We start from the raw sequence: 16,755 nt of genomic DNA on the forward strand, positions 1-16,755 counted from the left end.
AAATTTTAGAATGGGATTTGCAAAAGAGATTAAAGGAATTAGACACTGACTTAACTCTTTACACTCCTTTGAAAATCCCAGCTTTAAGTTTCATATCCCCCTCCCTTTTTTTTTTTTTTTTTTTTTAAAAGCCAGGACATATGCTCAAGAATAGTGCAAAATTTTCTAAAAACTTCACATTGTGATATCCATAACAAATAACTAGAAGTTCACACATATGGGAAAAGAATATTATGGAAAAAAGATAAAAAAAAAGTGTATTATTAAGCAGTTTATTTCCAGTGAAACCAAATTTTACTACTGTTGTGATCACAGAACGTCTTCACATTTGATGCAAATATGAGAGATCAATTACAAAGTCACTTGGTGCCACTATCTTTGACAAAAAAAACCAAAACCACATTGTTCAGTTATATTATGTAAAACAGGTTATAAGCATAACTTTAATAAGCTCCAACTGCACTGCAGTTGCAAGAACTTGAACACATAAAGTGCCACATTAATGATAATTCTTTTGACAAATTTAACGTAATACAAGCCTTAGATATTACACTTAACAGCAAGATGTTCTATTGCAGAAAACTGATGCAAATTTTTCTAACTTTCAGTTTGAAAATTTTAGCTATTATTGTAAATCTAAATAGTTTAGAAAGTCTTACATTCTCTTTCTAAACTAAAATATATACTATATATAGCATTTATATATAATATATTTTATATATAATTGTTTTCACACTGTAATTAAAACAGAAGAAATTTACATTTTTAGTTTGCTGGGGCAACATCTCATTCCAGAGGTTAATTTTATTGTGTTCCTGCAGCACTGTGGACTGAAGGAGGGGAATCATGATCAGAGAGAAAGGAAGTAGCAGCAGCTGCTGCTTCAGGCAGTACAGGTGCAAGCACATGACGACACACTGGGCATGTTCCTGACTAGAAGAGACAAAAAGAAACAAGTTAACTGTAAAGTGTGTATGACTCTACATGTTTTCCAATAACAATACTCAACTGCTTTATTCAGTCATCTTTTAAATGTCTCAACCACTGAGGATTTCATCCCTGTGCTGAGAAGACAATTCCACACCAAATAGACCTCAACTTAAGTTTTCCAGTGCAATTTAATATTATTACTTCTAGTTAAATTGCTCTGAACCACCTTAAACAATTCCTCATCTTTAGCGATGTTGCACCCTTCACTCGTGTAGTTTGCTATTCTCTCTTCCTAGGCAAGTTATGAAGAAAAAATTAAACAAGTTTAGTCAATTCTTCCAACCCAAGAAGAATTTTTTATCTAACTCATTTAAATTTTCTTTTTTCCTCCTAGTAATGAGAAGCACAGTATAGTGTTCTAGGGGCTGGTCATTCTAAAGAATATTTGTACCATCACTGACGCAGTTCAACATTCGGACTGTACACACACTGCAAGCAATGTCTAAATTGTTTATGGGTGATCTTGAATATATCAAATGGTCAAGACTAATCAACTTTGCTCCTTGCATACTCCTATAGATCTCTTTTCACCACCAACAAAATTGTTTCCTAAAATATTAAAATAATTCAAGTAACTATTTTATGAAATAATCTCACAATAAGTTTTCCAAAAAAGCTGCATGTTGTTCTAACCAGAAGAGCACAAATTCACCACCAACCACGCAAGCAAGCAAAGGAGAACTCACCTTCTGTAACCAAAGTGTTACACAGGGTTTGTGAAAGAAATGGTGACAGGGCAGCTCAGTTATTATTTCATCTTTCACATACTCACTGCAACAGATAGCACAACACTGCTCCTGACCAACAGCTTGAAGGGAAAAAAAATAAAAACCCATCACAAATTTTAAAATTTAAGTTTAATTAAAAATCAAGTGAAATATGTTAATAAGAAGTTATCGGTGGCTAATCATAATATGATATAGTTTACCAGAGTAAGCAAGTCATTTTCCAAAGTACACTTAAGTTCTACTCAGAGTGAACAGATAATTTCTGAATTTACCACTCAGTATTGTGCTACATAACTGAGTTTCCTTTAAATATTATATGTACACTACCACACTATAACAAATTTAAGCTTAGATATTATATTTTGCGGAAATTAATTTTTTTGGTGGGCCGGTTTTTCCATACCATTGTGATTTTCTGTAGTAATAATCTGTGGCAGACAGTCTATGCTTTCTTTGCTGGCTGGTGGATGAGCTTGCTCAACATCAACTGCAAGAGACTCCAGATGTGCCAAAGCAGTCTAAAAAGGAAACATTTTTTAAAAAGTTACGTTTCGTTACTCATGACAGAGATACTTCACATTTAAAAAACCCAACAGACAAAAAAATTAATATAGCTATTGTGTTACTTTATTAAGCAAAAGGATTATGCAAGTTATGTAGAGCAGCATTACTTCTAGATTTTTACAGGTCAAATGGAACAGAAAGTTAATTGATTAGCTACTTATTTCTGGATCCCTGGTTTCAAATATCGATTAGGTTATGAGCAAAGAGCGTTATGGTCTCAAGCTACTCCCTAATGAATCACAAAGTGGCTGAACAAAATGGCATAAAAATGTCTTTTCAGGAATGATTTAGAGGATGCAGGTGGTCAGAATTGACTGTTTCCTTAGTAACACACTGCTGTTGTCACCTTATGAAAGCAGTACCAAAGGCTTCATGGTAATAGATTCCCCAGTTTCAACTACAACATATCCTAAAACTATAAACGAGAAATTAAGGATAATAGTAGTGGGCTTGATTATGTATCAGCAGCAATACTAGTTTTCAGGAGGAAAGCAGAATCCATCAAGGTCATTATGCGATGAGTGACATTTCAGGAAGACTCAAGTAATGCAAGGAGTTGGGATATTTCAGTAGATGGTACTCTTCCCTGTGGCTTGCTACTCAACTGATGTATGGTGGTGAACGGAGAAGCACTGTAGTCTTTCAGGAGACGTCTCTTGGTTAAGACTTACAACTTAAGATCTTGACCAATACAAGGTCATTAGAGATAACTTTTTAATAAGTGTAAGGAGTTAACACTGGTGTCCCTGACCAAATATGACATGATTAGTCACATTCTGTCCAACTAAAATTCATATTTCAGTTTCAGCTAGATACAGTATTCTTTATTTTGTGACCTTAACTTATGTACATAATGTAAAACATGTTCCATCTAATGTGTAGCTGCACTTCAGTGCACAGAGAAGTGGTCCCCATGTAATTTTTACTTACCGTCCCTTACAATGATGTTGAGAGATTTAGTAAATTGTTTGTAAAGTATTTTTACAATTCCTGGATGAAAGGTACTGTAGAAATGTACTGGTATATTTATTATTATTTTCTTATTTGCCAACTTAAAGAACATTTATTGCACTTACAACATGAAAAGCTGAAGCAAATGAACATAATACTGACCTATTATATGGAGTGGATGACATGTTAAATAAATTTTACATCTTAAAGATAGAAAATCCTTAAAAAAAAACAAAACACCTTAAATCAAGCTAGAAAGCCAAGAATACTGGATAATGGATCACAGGCAAAACCCTTAAGCAAACTAGACCTTGCAAGTCTGTAAAAACAAATTTTAAAGTCAGAAGCCCATATTCACTGGATCAGCTGAACTCCACTCAGCACAAATCCAGAGAGGGCGGAAGCAAGGATGGCATTAAAGCCATTTTTCAGAGTCCCCAATCCTAGATGTCCAATAAATGACAGCAACTTTTTGGCTATGTTCTGGCAGCTGAGGATCACACAGATATAGCAAGCTCCTCTATCGTGTTCCTTATGCTGGGACCAAGGCAAAGTGAGATTGCACAGGAACTCATACACCTCTTTTCAAGTAAGTGGTATGGCACAAGGCTGACTGAACAGGAAAGTGAATCTAGACATAAATATTTTATTAAACTGGCACCACATGGCTCTTAATGCTGACTATCTTCAATAATTATGATACTCTTTCTTTAAAAAAAACAGAAGAACTACTTTAGATTTGCATAAGAACACACTTAGGTCAAATTGCAAATTCTTCAAATTTCTAAGGCACTTCAGCAGATTGAAGCAAACTAACATCTATTATTCCCCAAGGTATACACTAGATAAGAAGAACCATAGTATAACCCACCCTGCGCCTCCCACAACTTGCTGTGAACCAAATTTGACAGATTTCAATTGTAGGATGGACCCAACAATAGTCTTACAATAGCACACTAGAACAATAGCAATTGAAACTGAACAGCTAAAATGCCACTTTAATACATATATGTTAGAAGCATGAATTTTTGGGGGGGAAAAGTCAGCATCCAATTTATTTATTTTAATGGACACAACTTATTAGGTTTGAATAATCTCTAATACTAATATTTACAGAAACTGTTACTGAGGTCTACAGCGGCCTAATTAATTATTAATTAATGTAAAATACAAAAGGGGAAAGGCACTCAATACACTAAACTAAGGTACTGGTATGTTGGATTATATATGGATTTACTTTGAGTGTGTCCATCTCAATCTTTAAATAGGGAGAAAGTTTAAAGAACCCAGTCCAACATTCTAAAGGGTTAGAATTGGTTTAATTTATGTTCCTGTATAAGATATTATCTTTGAGTATTAATCTTAAAAAATGTTTAAAACTTTAAATGCAGTATTACATAACATACTTTTAGGATGAAAAAAACATCAAAACAAGAAATGGACGAGAAATTTGGGAAACCAAGAAAATAAAAATCTGAAGGGTGACGCAGGGAAGGGGAGGAGGGGATTATAATTCGTTTGATGTTTTCCCCCAAGCACAAATATCAAAGCAGTCCAAAGAAATGGCTATTCTGAAGCTACAAAATTTAGTAGTGTATGTTATTAAAAACAGTTAATGAGAACACCTGGGAATCAACCACCGGCCTCTACGTCCACCCCAACTGACACGTTTCCTAATTATTGCTTATTTTCAAGTTTTTTTTTCACCTCCTTTCTATGGACTTCCAGCCAGGTTTCCACTCTCATCCTATCTGTGCCTGCAACCCATCTTGTACTCTGAAATAAGGAGACGGAGATACCAGCACTTGTTCTGTAGCTTAATTAGAACAGGTAGAAAATTATCACAAATGGTTTATAAGATTAAGCGGAGCTTTCTTTGACATTCAGTAAGACTCTGGAATCTATTAAAAAACAATTGGCCAATCTACCAATTAGAGGGGAGACAAATGGATACAGTCGTGCTTAATTGTGACAGCTCAATCTCTCTCTTTTCCAGAGTAAGATAAACTTAGATTTTTGCAGCACTTCAGTGCCCCTTTCAAGTGCTCCTTAGCTACAGCAAATTGGTTTTGCTAGGTAGAGAGATTTTCTGAGTAACTTCTGAGCTACAGTAGACTTAGATAAAAGTTAGGTTGTCACAGGGAAAAATATCTGGCTAATGAATTTGCTAGTTCAGATAAGGAACATTAGAAATTTTGGGAAGATTGAGGAAGGGGGGTTTAAATAAATTAGTACCTCTGAAGAATGAATCACACCGTCACAAGACAGATAGGATTTTATTGATGATATAATTAAAATCAACTGTACCAGTTCCTCAAATATCAAAAAAAGGTACATAATATTTCAAATCAGCGGTTCGACTCTGAGAACACCCTTAACCCCACATGCAAAATGCTGCCAAACTGTGATAATCCTGGACACATCACCATATTTTGACAGGAAGCAGCCAATCTGCCTTTTATGCTACAGAACAAAATGCTCTTTATTATCCCATTTTCAATGTATTTCCTACAGTCCGCATATGTAGATAATCAGGAATTGCCGATACCTGTAGACGGTGATAAGTCATTTCCATGAACATGCTTGTTACCTGAATTTGAAAAGACTTGGATTAGTGAAGGGGAGTGCAGGATTCTTAACTGTTTGTACCCCAGAATAAGCTAACCTAAAAGATTATTTTTCTGAAAAATGTAATTCCAGGGCTGGAATATTTGTGGGCATTATGACAGTGGTACTAAATAGGAGAGAAAACCTTTGTATCATTATGACAGTATTTTGAGAAATTTAAGTCATTCTCTGTTCCAAGATTTTTTTTTTCTTAATTTTACTTGCTTCACATCCATTTTAGATTTTCCAATTGCATGGTGCACCATTTAAAGACTTTGTCTACAATGGCCTAAAAGCAAGATAAGGAATCATTTAAATGTGGTTTAAAAACAGTATCAGGAACACTAATTTCTAGCACCATGTGCCTAGCAAATGTGGAATGGTGCTGCACCTGTTCCATAGTGTCCTACACTAGGTACCTTGCCTTAATTTAGGAAACACTAGCCAGTCAAATCATGTTAGACTCCATCTTCTAGAACAGTGATGGGCAGTGCCAACTTCAACTAATCCTGAAGATGAAGGTGTAATCTTGCATGCTGGACCACATAAGTGCATGGCAACGTAAGAATCTCAGACACACACATATCATAGTTGAAAAGTGAGAGCAGAAAGACAGGCACAGGCAATGAATTGCTTGAAACTGTTCATAGGTCAGGAATGCACTCAAACTAGATTTTTTGTGTTTGTGTTAACGCTCACTTCCCTTTGTTCAAAATCAGAGACAAATGATCAAAGAGATGCAAAGTGAATTTGACATGAGAGAGGGCTTGATCTAAGGACTTGCCTTTCACTAACCAATCGTCCAGGTACAGAAAAATAATGAATTCTTCTTCTTCTGAGATATGCTGCTACAACAGTCATGCATTTGATAAATGTCGAGCCAAGGACAGGCCAAATGGCAACACAGTGTACTGATAATGGTGGCCTGCCACTACAAATCTCAGAAACCACCTGTGACTTGGGAAAATTACCACATGGAAGTATATGTTCTGAAGATCAAGGGGGGGAAACCACTTGTGGTTCAAAGCAGGGAGAAAAGCAGCTAGGTTAACCGTGGAGAAACTCACGTATCTGATGTACTTGTTGAGATGGAGATTGTCAAGGTTCCTTCCCCACTCTGAACTCCAGGGTACAGACGTGGGGACTCACATGAAAGCCCCCTAAACTTATTTACCAGCTTAGGTTAACGGTCAGCTGCCACCACCAAGCGTTCTAAATCTTAGGGAAGAGTCACTTGAAACTCTGTTTTTCCCCAAAATTTCCCAAGTTTCTCACTCTCCCTTTCCTTGCCAGATTTGAGACTAATTCCTTCCCCCCCACAAAGTCCTTACCCCCTTTCCCTGGGTAGGCTTGAGAGTATACCCTGACCAATTAGTCCCACTGAACACAGACCCAAAACCCTTGGATCTTAAAACAATGAAAAATCAATCAGGTTCTTAAAAGAAATATCTTAATTAAAGAAAAAGGTAAAAATCATCTGTGTAAAATCAGGATAGAAAATAACTTTACAGGGTAATCAGATTCAAAGAGCCCATAGGAACCCCCTCTAGCCTTAGGTTCAAAGTTACAGCAAACAGAGGTAAATACTCTAGCAAAAGGAACATTTACAAGTCGAGAAAACAAAGATAAAACTAACACGCCTTGCTTGGCTGTTACTTACAAGTTTGAAATATGAGAGACTTGTTCAGAAAGATTTGGAGAAGATGGGATTGATGTCCAGTCCCTCTTGGTCCCAAGAGCAAACAGCCCCCAAAACAAAGAGCACACAAACAAAAGCCTCTCTTCCCACTCCCCACCCCTCCCAAGATTTGAAAGTATCTTGTCGCCTTATTGGTCCTTTGGGTCAGGGGTCAGCCAGGTTACCTAAGCTTCTTAACCCTTTACAGATAAAAGGATTTTGGTGTCTCTGGTCAGAAGAGATTTTATAGTATTGTACACAGGAGAGTTGTTATCCTTCCCTTTATAGTTATGACAGAGACTGAGGATACATCTCACTCCTCTCTTGACTTGGGGATCAGGAAGTACTGTGAGTAGAATCCCCTTCCCTGATTCTGAAGGGGAATCTCCTCTATGGTCTCCAAAGCCCAAAGAGTTTTCACCTCCTGTAGAAGCAGAGACTCATGAGAGGGATCCCACAAAAGAGATAGTGTAGGAGGGTGGGAAGAGGGGATGGAATGGCATTACCCAGTCCACAGTGCTTAGGACACCCTTGTCCATAGTTATTGACTCCAAAACCCTGTAGAGGTGGGACAGCCTGTCTCCCCCCACCCCAAACGGAGGGGAGATGACTTGAAAGCTTGATGACTGGAATGCTGACCTTGGAGAGAGACACTGACAGCTTACCGAAAACAGAAGAAAGACAGGCCAACTGGGTGAAATTGGAACCAGAAGACATCTTACTTGACTCGTACCCCTTTCTGGAGAAGTCCTGCTGTCTAGTGGGATAATCTGACCTCAAGAACTGCTGAGGATGATATTGATCCTTTTGCTCTTGCCCCATGAAATGAGGTCTTTTTACCACTGGGGTAAAAAAAACCCCCAATGAACACAATGTAGCTTGACAGTTCTTCAAGGATTGTAACATTTCATCAGTTTTCTCTAAAAACAAATATTGACCATCAAAGAGCAAGTCCTCCATCATAACTCGAGAGGAAGCATCTGCCCTGTCCAAAACTGACTGTAGTGACATATTTGCCTCTACATGGACTTCTGCAATGAAAGTCTTAAACTCTTCCCTCAAGGATTCTGGCAACTTATCTGTAAATTTTGCTATCACTTCCCAGTTTATAAACTTGTACTCTAGCAACTCATATTTGTAAGGACAAGACTGAATATGTTTTCCTCTCCAACAACTCCAATCTTTTAGAGTCCTTTTCTTTTGGTGTTGATTTATACCTCCTCTGTCTTAACCTCTCATTTGCCAAAGTTATGACATGAGAGCTAGGTGCTAGATGCAAGTAGAAGTGCTCAAAACCATAGATAGACACAATTTCTCTTATTAGTGCACTTCATTGTGGGTGGTGAGGTTACCAGAGTGTTCCTCAGAGAGTCTTTGCAGGTTCCAAAATCACTTAAAATTATGGGGAAAGCTACCCTCCCTGGAGTGGAGGACTGGAGAATATTCAGCAGCTTATGGGTGCTCTCTTGAAAAACTCAGCCTGAACACCCAAGGCTGAAGCCATGCACCTCAGGAGTCCTGATACGATTTAAAACCCTCAAGCATGGGGGAGGAAGAATCCAGCACCTGGAGACGAAGAATAGGAAGAAGCTGAGCCAATGGAATCTCCTGTGGTGCCTGTAACAACGGTTCAAGCTCAACCAGTTCAGCAGGAGTAACCCTTGTCTTGTGGCTGCATGTTGGAGGTTCAGGAGGAGAAGCTACTAGTGGATAGGTGACCTCACTCTGGACTGAGCCAAGGGTTGGGACTGCACGGGAGGTTTTGATGACTTTCAAGAGAAATACTGAGAAGGTGAGGGAGAGGACAAATATATCTCCAAGCCAGACAGTGAGGAACCTTTCAAGTAGTCCAGAAGCAACAGAGAAGCCACCATCAGAGGGGCCAGTAAATGCTCAGCCCCATCCAAAATCCAGCAAGCAGGGCATGTGAGGGCCAACAAAGGTAAAGCAATTGGTCCTTAAAGCCCTGACAGGACCCTTACACTCACACCCAGTACCACAGTAGACCTTGCTACCAAAGTCTGCACCAGTCCCATAGATGCAGCCTGCACCGGTGTCGTCATATGCACTGATGATAGTACCTGTACTGAAAAGCCCTTCAGTACCGAACAGGTGGGCAACCTCAACTCTGAGCCCAAAACTGGAAGAGGTGCAGAAGAAGGTGTCAACAACAATGTCAAGTCTTTAGTAATTTCACATGGTGCAAAGGACACTGAAGAAGCAGCCACTGCACCTGAACATTCCTGAATTAGTGGACAGTCAGGAACAGACACGCAAAACAAGTCTGATACTGCCCAATACGCCAGAGTCAATAGTACAGCCCTCTCACCTTGGTATCAGAGAAAAAGGTAGATATCCCTGCTCTATCTCATGTACCAGATGAATCATGGTCTTGGTCTGCACTCCTCTTAGAAGGGGAGAGGAAACCTCTCCTAGCTCTGGAATGACCCTCGTGCATTTTATGAGATCTATGTCTAGGACCACCAGAGGAAGGGAGACAGTCTGTCTTTTTCTTGGAAGAGGAATCCGAACCTGGCCAAACCACAGCCTGTGCTGGCTTAGATGCCCATTAAGGTATCTGGCAATTTGTGGAGGTCTCTAGTGCTGAAGCAGATCTCATGGTCTGCTCCAGAAGATACTGCTTCAAATGAAAGCTTATGGCCATCTGCATTTCTTTGCCTTTCTCTTCTTGAATGATCTGCAGATTTCATTGAAGTGCCTTTCCCCAACAAGTCTGAGGTCACTATAAGCATTCGCTACACCACACAACAGTGAAGGCATCACACCAGGCAAAATCCTAACTAACTATTAGTAAACTAAACCTAGGGGTACTACTACACGAACTACAACTAACAACTATATAGAGGGGGAAAAAAACCCACAGGCAGCACTGTGAAACAAGGCATGAGGTAAAAACCAGAATGAGCACTCTTGACTCAAGCTCTGGGCAGTGAGAAGGAACTGATGCAGATATGGGTAGGAGCACTGCCTGTACGGATACTGCTAAGCAAAGTTCTCCAGCTTTGGTGTGCTGGGTGGTACATATTTGAGTGGAACACATGGATGCAAACACTTGAAGAAAAACGCCACAACCTCCCTATTTCCCTATTTCAATACTTAACTATCCTTAGATTTAGAAAGTTTTTCCTAATATCTCACCTAAATGTTTCTTGCTGCAGATTAAGTTGATTACTTCTTGTTCTACTTTCAGTAGACATGAAGGACCACCAATCACTATCCTTTTTATAACAGCACATTTGAAGACTCATCATGTCCCTCTTCCATCTTTTTCTCAAGACTGAACACACTCAGTTTTTTTGTTTGTTTGTTTTTTTCAAAACTTTTCCTCATTGGTCAGGTTTTCTAACCCTGTTATAATTTTTGCTGTTTTCCTCTGAAGTCTATCCCATTTATCCACATTTTTCTTTATGTGAGAGCACCCAAAACTGGATGCAACACTGCAGATGGCGCCTCCACAGTGCTGAGTGGAACAAAACAATTGTCCCTCATGTCTTACATGATAACACTCCTGTTAAAACACCCCACAATGATATTAGTCTCTTTTGCAACTGCTTTACATTGCTGGCTCATATAATACTCAGCTGTACTATCAGCTGGCCAGTTATTCACCCATTTTGTATTTATGCATGGGATTTTTCCTTCTTACATGTACTACATTTCACTTCTCTTTACTGAATTTCATCCTGTTGATTTCAGACCAATTTTTCAATTTGTCAAGGTCTTTGGAATTCGAATCCTGTCCTGCAAAGTGCTTGCAATCCCTAACAACTTGGTGTCAAGTGCAAATTTTATAAGCATAGTCTCTATTCCATTATCCAAGTTGTTAATGAAAATACTGACTAGTACCAGACTCAGGACAGACCCCCTGCATAACGGCACGAAATAGGGCTTTCTTGTTTCACAGTTAGCCATTGATAACTACTCTTTGAGTGCAGTTTTTCAACCAGTTGCATATCCACCTCATAGTAACTTCATCTAGACCACATTTCCCTATGGGAACATATGGAACTACACCAAAAGCTTTACTAAAATCAAGATATATCATGTCTACTTGCTTCACCCCCATCCACTAGGCCAATAAACATGTCAAAGAAAGTAATTAGGTTTGTCTGGCTTTATTTGTTCTTGACAAACCCATACTGGCTATTACTTATCATTCAATTATCCTCTTGGTGCTTACAAATTGATTGTTTAATAATTCGTTGCAGGATCTTTCCAGATATTGAAGTTTCCATTTATAAAAGACATGTACCATATGCCCCGTCCAGTCCTCCTGCATATCACCCATCCTCAATGAGTTCTCAAAGATAATTGCTAATGGTTCAAAGATTGCTTTAGTATCCTACCATGAATTTTGTGATGTGCTGCTGACTTGAATACATCCAAGTTATATAAATATTCTTTAACCAGTACTTTCTCTATTCTGACTTGTATTCCTTCCTAGTCTTTGTTAATATTAATTGTGTTAAACATCTGGTCACCCTTCACCCCTTTTTAATTGAAGACTGAGGCAACAGAGTCTTCCTGGTGTCATCCTGTATTAGTTCTCCTTCCTTGCTAAGCAGTAGACCTACACTTTCCTGTGTCTTTCTTTGCTCCCAAGGTATTTATAGAACCTCTTCTTACTATCTCATACTCTTGCTAGATGTAACTCATTTTGCGCCTTACCCTTTGTGATTTTGTCCCTACATGCCTGCGGTATTCATTTATATTCATCCTTACCAATCTGGCCACCTTTTGTAGGATTCCTATTTGATTTTCAGGTCATTAAAGAGATCATGATGGAGCCATAACGGCCTCTTACTATTCTTATTATTATTATCTTTCCTTTGCATCAGGATAGTTTGCTGTTGTGCCTGAAATACTCTTTCTTTGAGAAACTGCCTGCTCCTGTGAACTCCTTTTTCCCTTAGATTTTTTCCCCCAATGGAACGTTATCCACTACTTCTCTGATTTTCTACAAAATATTCTTTTATGAAGTCCACTGGCCCTTATTCTGCTGCTCTCCATCCTTCCTTTCCATAGAACCATGAAATCTATCATTTCATGATCATTTTCACCTAAATGAATGATGCACTAAGAAATGATAACACAGTAGCAAGTGCATCTAGCTCACTGTTTCATACTTGTTTAGATCAGCAAAGCTTACAAGAATAAAAAGTAGTAAAAATGTATGTCATTAAAAAGTGAGTTGATATTAATCAATACACAACAGGGACCATAACTGTGAAACACACTGGTGCATTACCACTCAAAACAAAATGAAATTTGTCTTCTTTAGGCTCCTTTAAGCTGGTGACATGGTTTTAGTCATTTTAATGTGTTCCATTTTTATTTTTACGCAGAAGTCAGAAACCGTATTTCAATACCTCCATGGCCTGTGCCAAACGCTCCTCCAGTGCCATATATGTGAGAAACTGAGGATCCACATAAGAAATGGCTTGAGCAACTCCTAGGCCATCACCAAATTCATCAAGTAGTCTGAAAACACCAAAAATACAATATTAGGAAAAAGAGCCTCCATTTTAAGTGCAGCCTTAACAATATTCAATTGAAAAATTACTTTATCTGTCCAGACAAAAACTAGACAAATCCTAATGAGAGAGACAAGGTGTGTGAGGTAATATCTTTTTACTGAACCAAAGATATTGGTTCAATAAAAAATGTTGGCTCACCTTGTCTCTCTAAAATCCTGGGACTGACACAGCTACAACTACACTGCATACAAATCCTAAGGACTGAATAAAAGCTGGGTTTGTATATGTCAATTAGAGGATGTTTGTGAATCAGTCAGGAGTGTGCCCATTTGCAAATTTTATGCTTCATGTCTGTGCATACAGATGTTGAGATGTATAGACACACAGCGTCTAGTCTTTGTTCAAAAACATTTACTTCTATTTTAAGTAAAATTGTGCACTCTGCAATGGAACAACCCTGTACCAGGTTTCTGACACCATTTCTGCATTTATATCTGATGCATTTCTATATTATGCTCATGAAAAATAAAAGCAATTTATTTTAGAGCTACTTTTTATAATTTCATCAGTATAATTTAGTGACAACGCTTTGATATGAGCAGATATTGCAAGATGCAGGTATCAGCATTTGCTAGGTATAAGGGATATGCTTTCTGTATTCTTATCATCCCTAAAAGATATTACCAATTTCTGTTTTTCAAAAAATTGAGACAAGACTTGGGGTTGTGCCTTTTAGGTCTTCATGATGCTAAACCACACTCTGAAAGCTCTTGCTTCCTCCCCCAACAAACAAGTTTATTTCCTGCTTATTTTTTTACATTAGGAACTCAGGTCCTGTCTCACCTGCAAGAGACTGTGATGTCACCACAACAATAAAAGTGAAAGGTGAACTATTGTAAAGGCAGGACTTGTCATTAGGTGGCTTAAAACTCTGTTTTTGTTCACCCTTTTGAACTTTAACACCTAACATTTTTGAATGAAGACTATTTTAAAAATTCAACATCCCACATTTTCAATTAAGGCCCGAAAGTTAACACTGTACTTGCTCACACCCACCACCCCCACCAAGTGGTCCCTCAGTCAAATCTTGGAAAACAGACTTGTTATTCCTAAGGTTAAAAAAAAATTGAAAACCAATACTTCCCCTTACCTCTGTCACCAGATTTATATAATTTAAAGCCAGAAGAAATCATTAGATCATCTAATCTGACTTCCTGTACATCACAGGCCATGGAACTTCATCCAGGTACCCTTGTACTGAGTCCAATAAACTGTGTTTCACTAAAGCATAACTTGTGTTTGGCTGCTTTTCTGGAAAAAATGCTTTAGCCAGTCTCAATTTAGATAGCAAGAAATAGAGAATCTACCACTTCCGTTGGTAGTTTGTTCTACTTGTTAACTGTCTTCATTGTGAGAAACCAGACACTAATTTTTAACTTGAATTTGTCTGGCTTCAGCTTCCAGCCATTGGTTCTTGTAAAGCCTTTCTCTGCTCAGAACTGGTGCAAGGAAGTTACGCGCCCTAGGCGAAACTTCCACCTTGCGCCCCCTCCTCCTCCCGCCACAGCCCTGCGGCAGCTCCCTGCCCCCCCTCACTCCGCCCTGAGGCGCCCCCCTGCAGCAGCTCCCCCCGCCTGCCCTGAGGCGCCCCCTGTGGCAGCTTTCCCCCTCGGGTAACTGTGCGGCACCTCCCCACCCCAGCTCACCTCTTCTCTGCTTCCTCCTCGAGCACGCTGCCCCTGCTCTAATTCTCCTCCCAGGCTTGTAGCACCAAACAGCTGATTGGCACTGCAAGCCTGCGAGGCAGGAGAAGTGGAGCAGCGATCACATGCTTGGGGAGGAACCGCTGTAAAAAAAAATTGGGGGCACCGCTTTTTGGTGCCCCCAAATCTTGGCGTGCTAGGCAACCGCCTAGTTAGCCTTAATGGTAGCACCAGCCCTGTGCTAGATTAAACAGTTCTTTGGCACCCTCTGTTTTCTCCCCATAAAGCTACTAATACATTGAAATCAAGTCACCTCTCACTCTCCTTTTGGATGAACTAAAGAAATTGAACTCTTTAAATCTCTCATTCTAAGACATTTTCTCCAGCTCTCAAATTATTTTTGAGGCTCTTTTCTGCACTTTCTAATTTTTCAACTTTCTTTTTAAAATGTGGATACCATACTGTATGCAATATTCCAGTATTGGTCTTATCAATGGCATATGGAGGTAAAGTCATCTCCCTACTCCTTCTGTAATTATCTTGCTATTTTGCAATATTTCTAAGTAACTTAACATAGAAATGGAAAAAAACATCTTAAACAGCATCATGATAATGATTTCTATATGCATAGCACTGAAAAGAGAAATAAAACAAGGTTTATAATGCAGATCTAAATCCCTGTAATTGCAGAAGAGTAACTACAACATAAAATCCTTTACCAAGATCATATATACCTCAACATTCAATTAGACGTATATTCTTATGTAATCAAAATTTTTTATAACAACATTTATATAGGGGCATTTATCAATCTGGAAATGAATCTAAAATTACATCCATAGGATCTCCAATATATCAAAACTATCTTAAATTTGAACCTGATCAATATGACACAATGTCTTAGTCGTCTCGTTGGAAGATACAGCACTTATTGCAAGTTAAGCCTGAAACTGCAGTATCATCAGCTTCTTTAAGGAGTAGAACAATGCTCAGTTTGTGGCCTCCTAAATATAGCATGAAGTGCAAGATGACAGAATAACTAACTTACTAATACCGTCTCACACAGAGAACCCATCACTTTAATGCACAGATGCATACCTCCACTCCATGTCTAAGTCTTCACTCACACTGGAGTCATCCTCAAGGTTGTTGTTCCCATCCAACATGAAAAATCCTGGATGCACAAAATGGCTAACTGGATCATTTTCCTCATCACTGCTACTTTCAATTTCTTCATGGTACTGCAGCCAAGGAATCTCTCCCTCCTCCAAAGAGGTCTGTTCCCTACAAACAAATATTAGAAAAGCTGTAACTTAAAGAAAATCATTGCTAAAGTAAATGTAAATAATGGATACTTTTTGAAGGGCTGTAAAAGCACCTCTCTCATCTCTTGTCTACACTACTAGTTTAGGTCGAATTTAGCAGCGTTAGATTGATTTAACCCTGCACCCATCCACACGATGAAGCCATTTTTGTCAACTTAAAGGGCTCTTAAAATCAATTTCTGTACTGTTCCCCAACAAGCGGATTAGCGCTGAAATTGATCCTGCTGGGTAGAATTTGGGGTAGTGTGGACACAATTCGATGGTATTGGCCTCCGGGAGCTATCCCAGAGTGCTCCATTGTGACCGCTCTGGACAGCGCTCTCACCTCAGATGCACTGGCCAGGTAGACAAGAAAAGACCTGCGAACTTTTGAATCTCATTTCCTGTTTGGCTAGCGTGGCAATCTGCAGGTGAGTGCAGATCTCGTCAGTAGAGGTGACCATGATGGAGTCCTAGAATCTCAAAAGAGCTCCAGCATGGACTGAATGGGAGGTACTGCATATGATTGCTGTGTGGGGAGACGAATCCATGCTATCCGAACTCCGTTCCAAAAGACGAAATGCCGTAATATTTGAAAAAAATCTCCAAGAGTATGAAGGACAAGGTTATAATATGGACCCGCAGCAGTGCCGCATGAAACTTAAAGAGCTCAGACAAGCCTACCAAAGAACCAGAGAGGCAAATGGACGTTCCGGATCAGAACCCCAGACA

The 16,755-nt window shown here is 39.0% G+C and overlaps 1 protein-coding gene across 11 annotated transcripts in view; it reads right to left on the reverse strand.

The window, feature by feature from the left end:
• Positions 1 to 256: 256 nt before the first annotated feature.
• Positions 257 to 16,755, reverse strand: part of PJA2 (praja ring finger ubiquitin ligase 2) — an 85,514-nt gene continuing 69,015 nt past the window's right edge. For 8 of the 11 annotated variants that reach the window (XM_032762605.2, XM_032762610.2, XM_032762600.2 and 5 more), the window contains 6 exons: positions 15,818 to 16,003; positions 12,909 to 13,020; positions 5,782 to 5,823; positions 2,122 to 2,236; positions 1,677 to 1,798; positions 257 to 933 (listed from right to left, as the gene is read on the reverse strand). In XM_032762605.2, coding sequence (XP_032618496.1) covers positions 805 to 933; positions 1,677 to 1,798; positions 2,122 to 2,236; positions 5,782 to 5,823; positions 12,909 to 13,020; positions 15,818 to 16,003 — 706 coding nt within the window. In that variant the 3' untranslated portion in view covers positions 257 to 804. Of the gene's footprint in view, positions 934 to 1,676; positions 1,799 to 2,121; positions 2,237 to 3,395; positions 3,454 to 5,781; positions 5,824 to 12,908; positions 13,021 to 15,817; positions 16,004 to 16,755 lie in introns of those variants that run through there. The other 3 variants (XM_075067148.1, XM_075067147.1, XM_075067149.1) reach the window with 2 other exon arrangements.

Source organism: Chelonoidis abingdonii, chromosome 6 (assembly GCF_003597395.2).
Source record: "Chelonoidis abingdonii isolate Lonesome George chromosome 6, CheloAbing_2.0, whole genome shotgun sequence".
Taxonomy (NCBI): domain Eukaryota; kingdom Metazoa; phylum Chordata; order Testudines; family Testudinidae; genus Chelonoidis; species Chelonoidis abingdonii.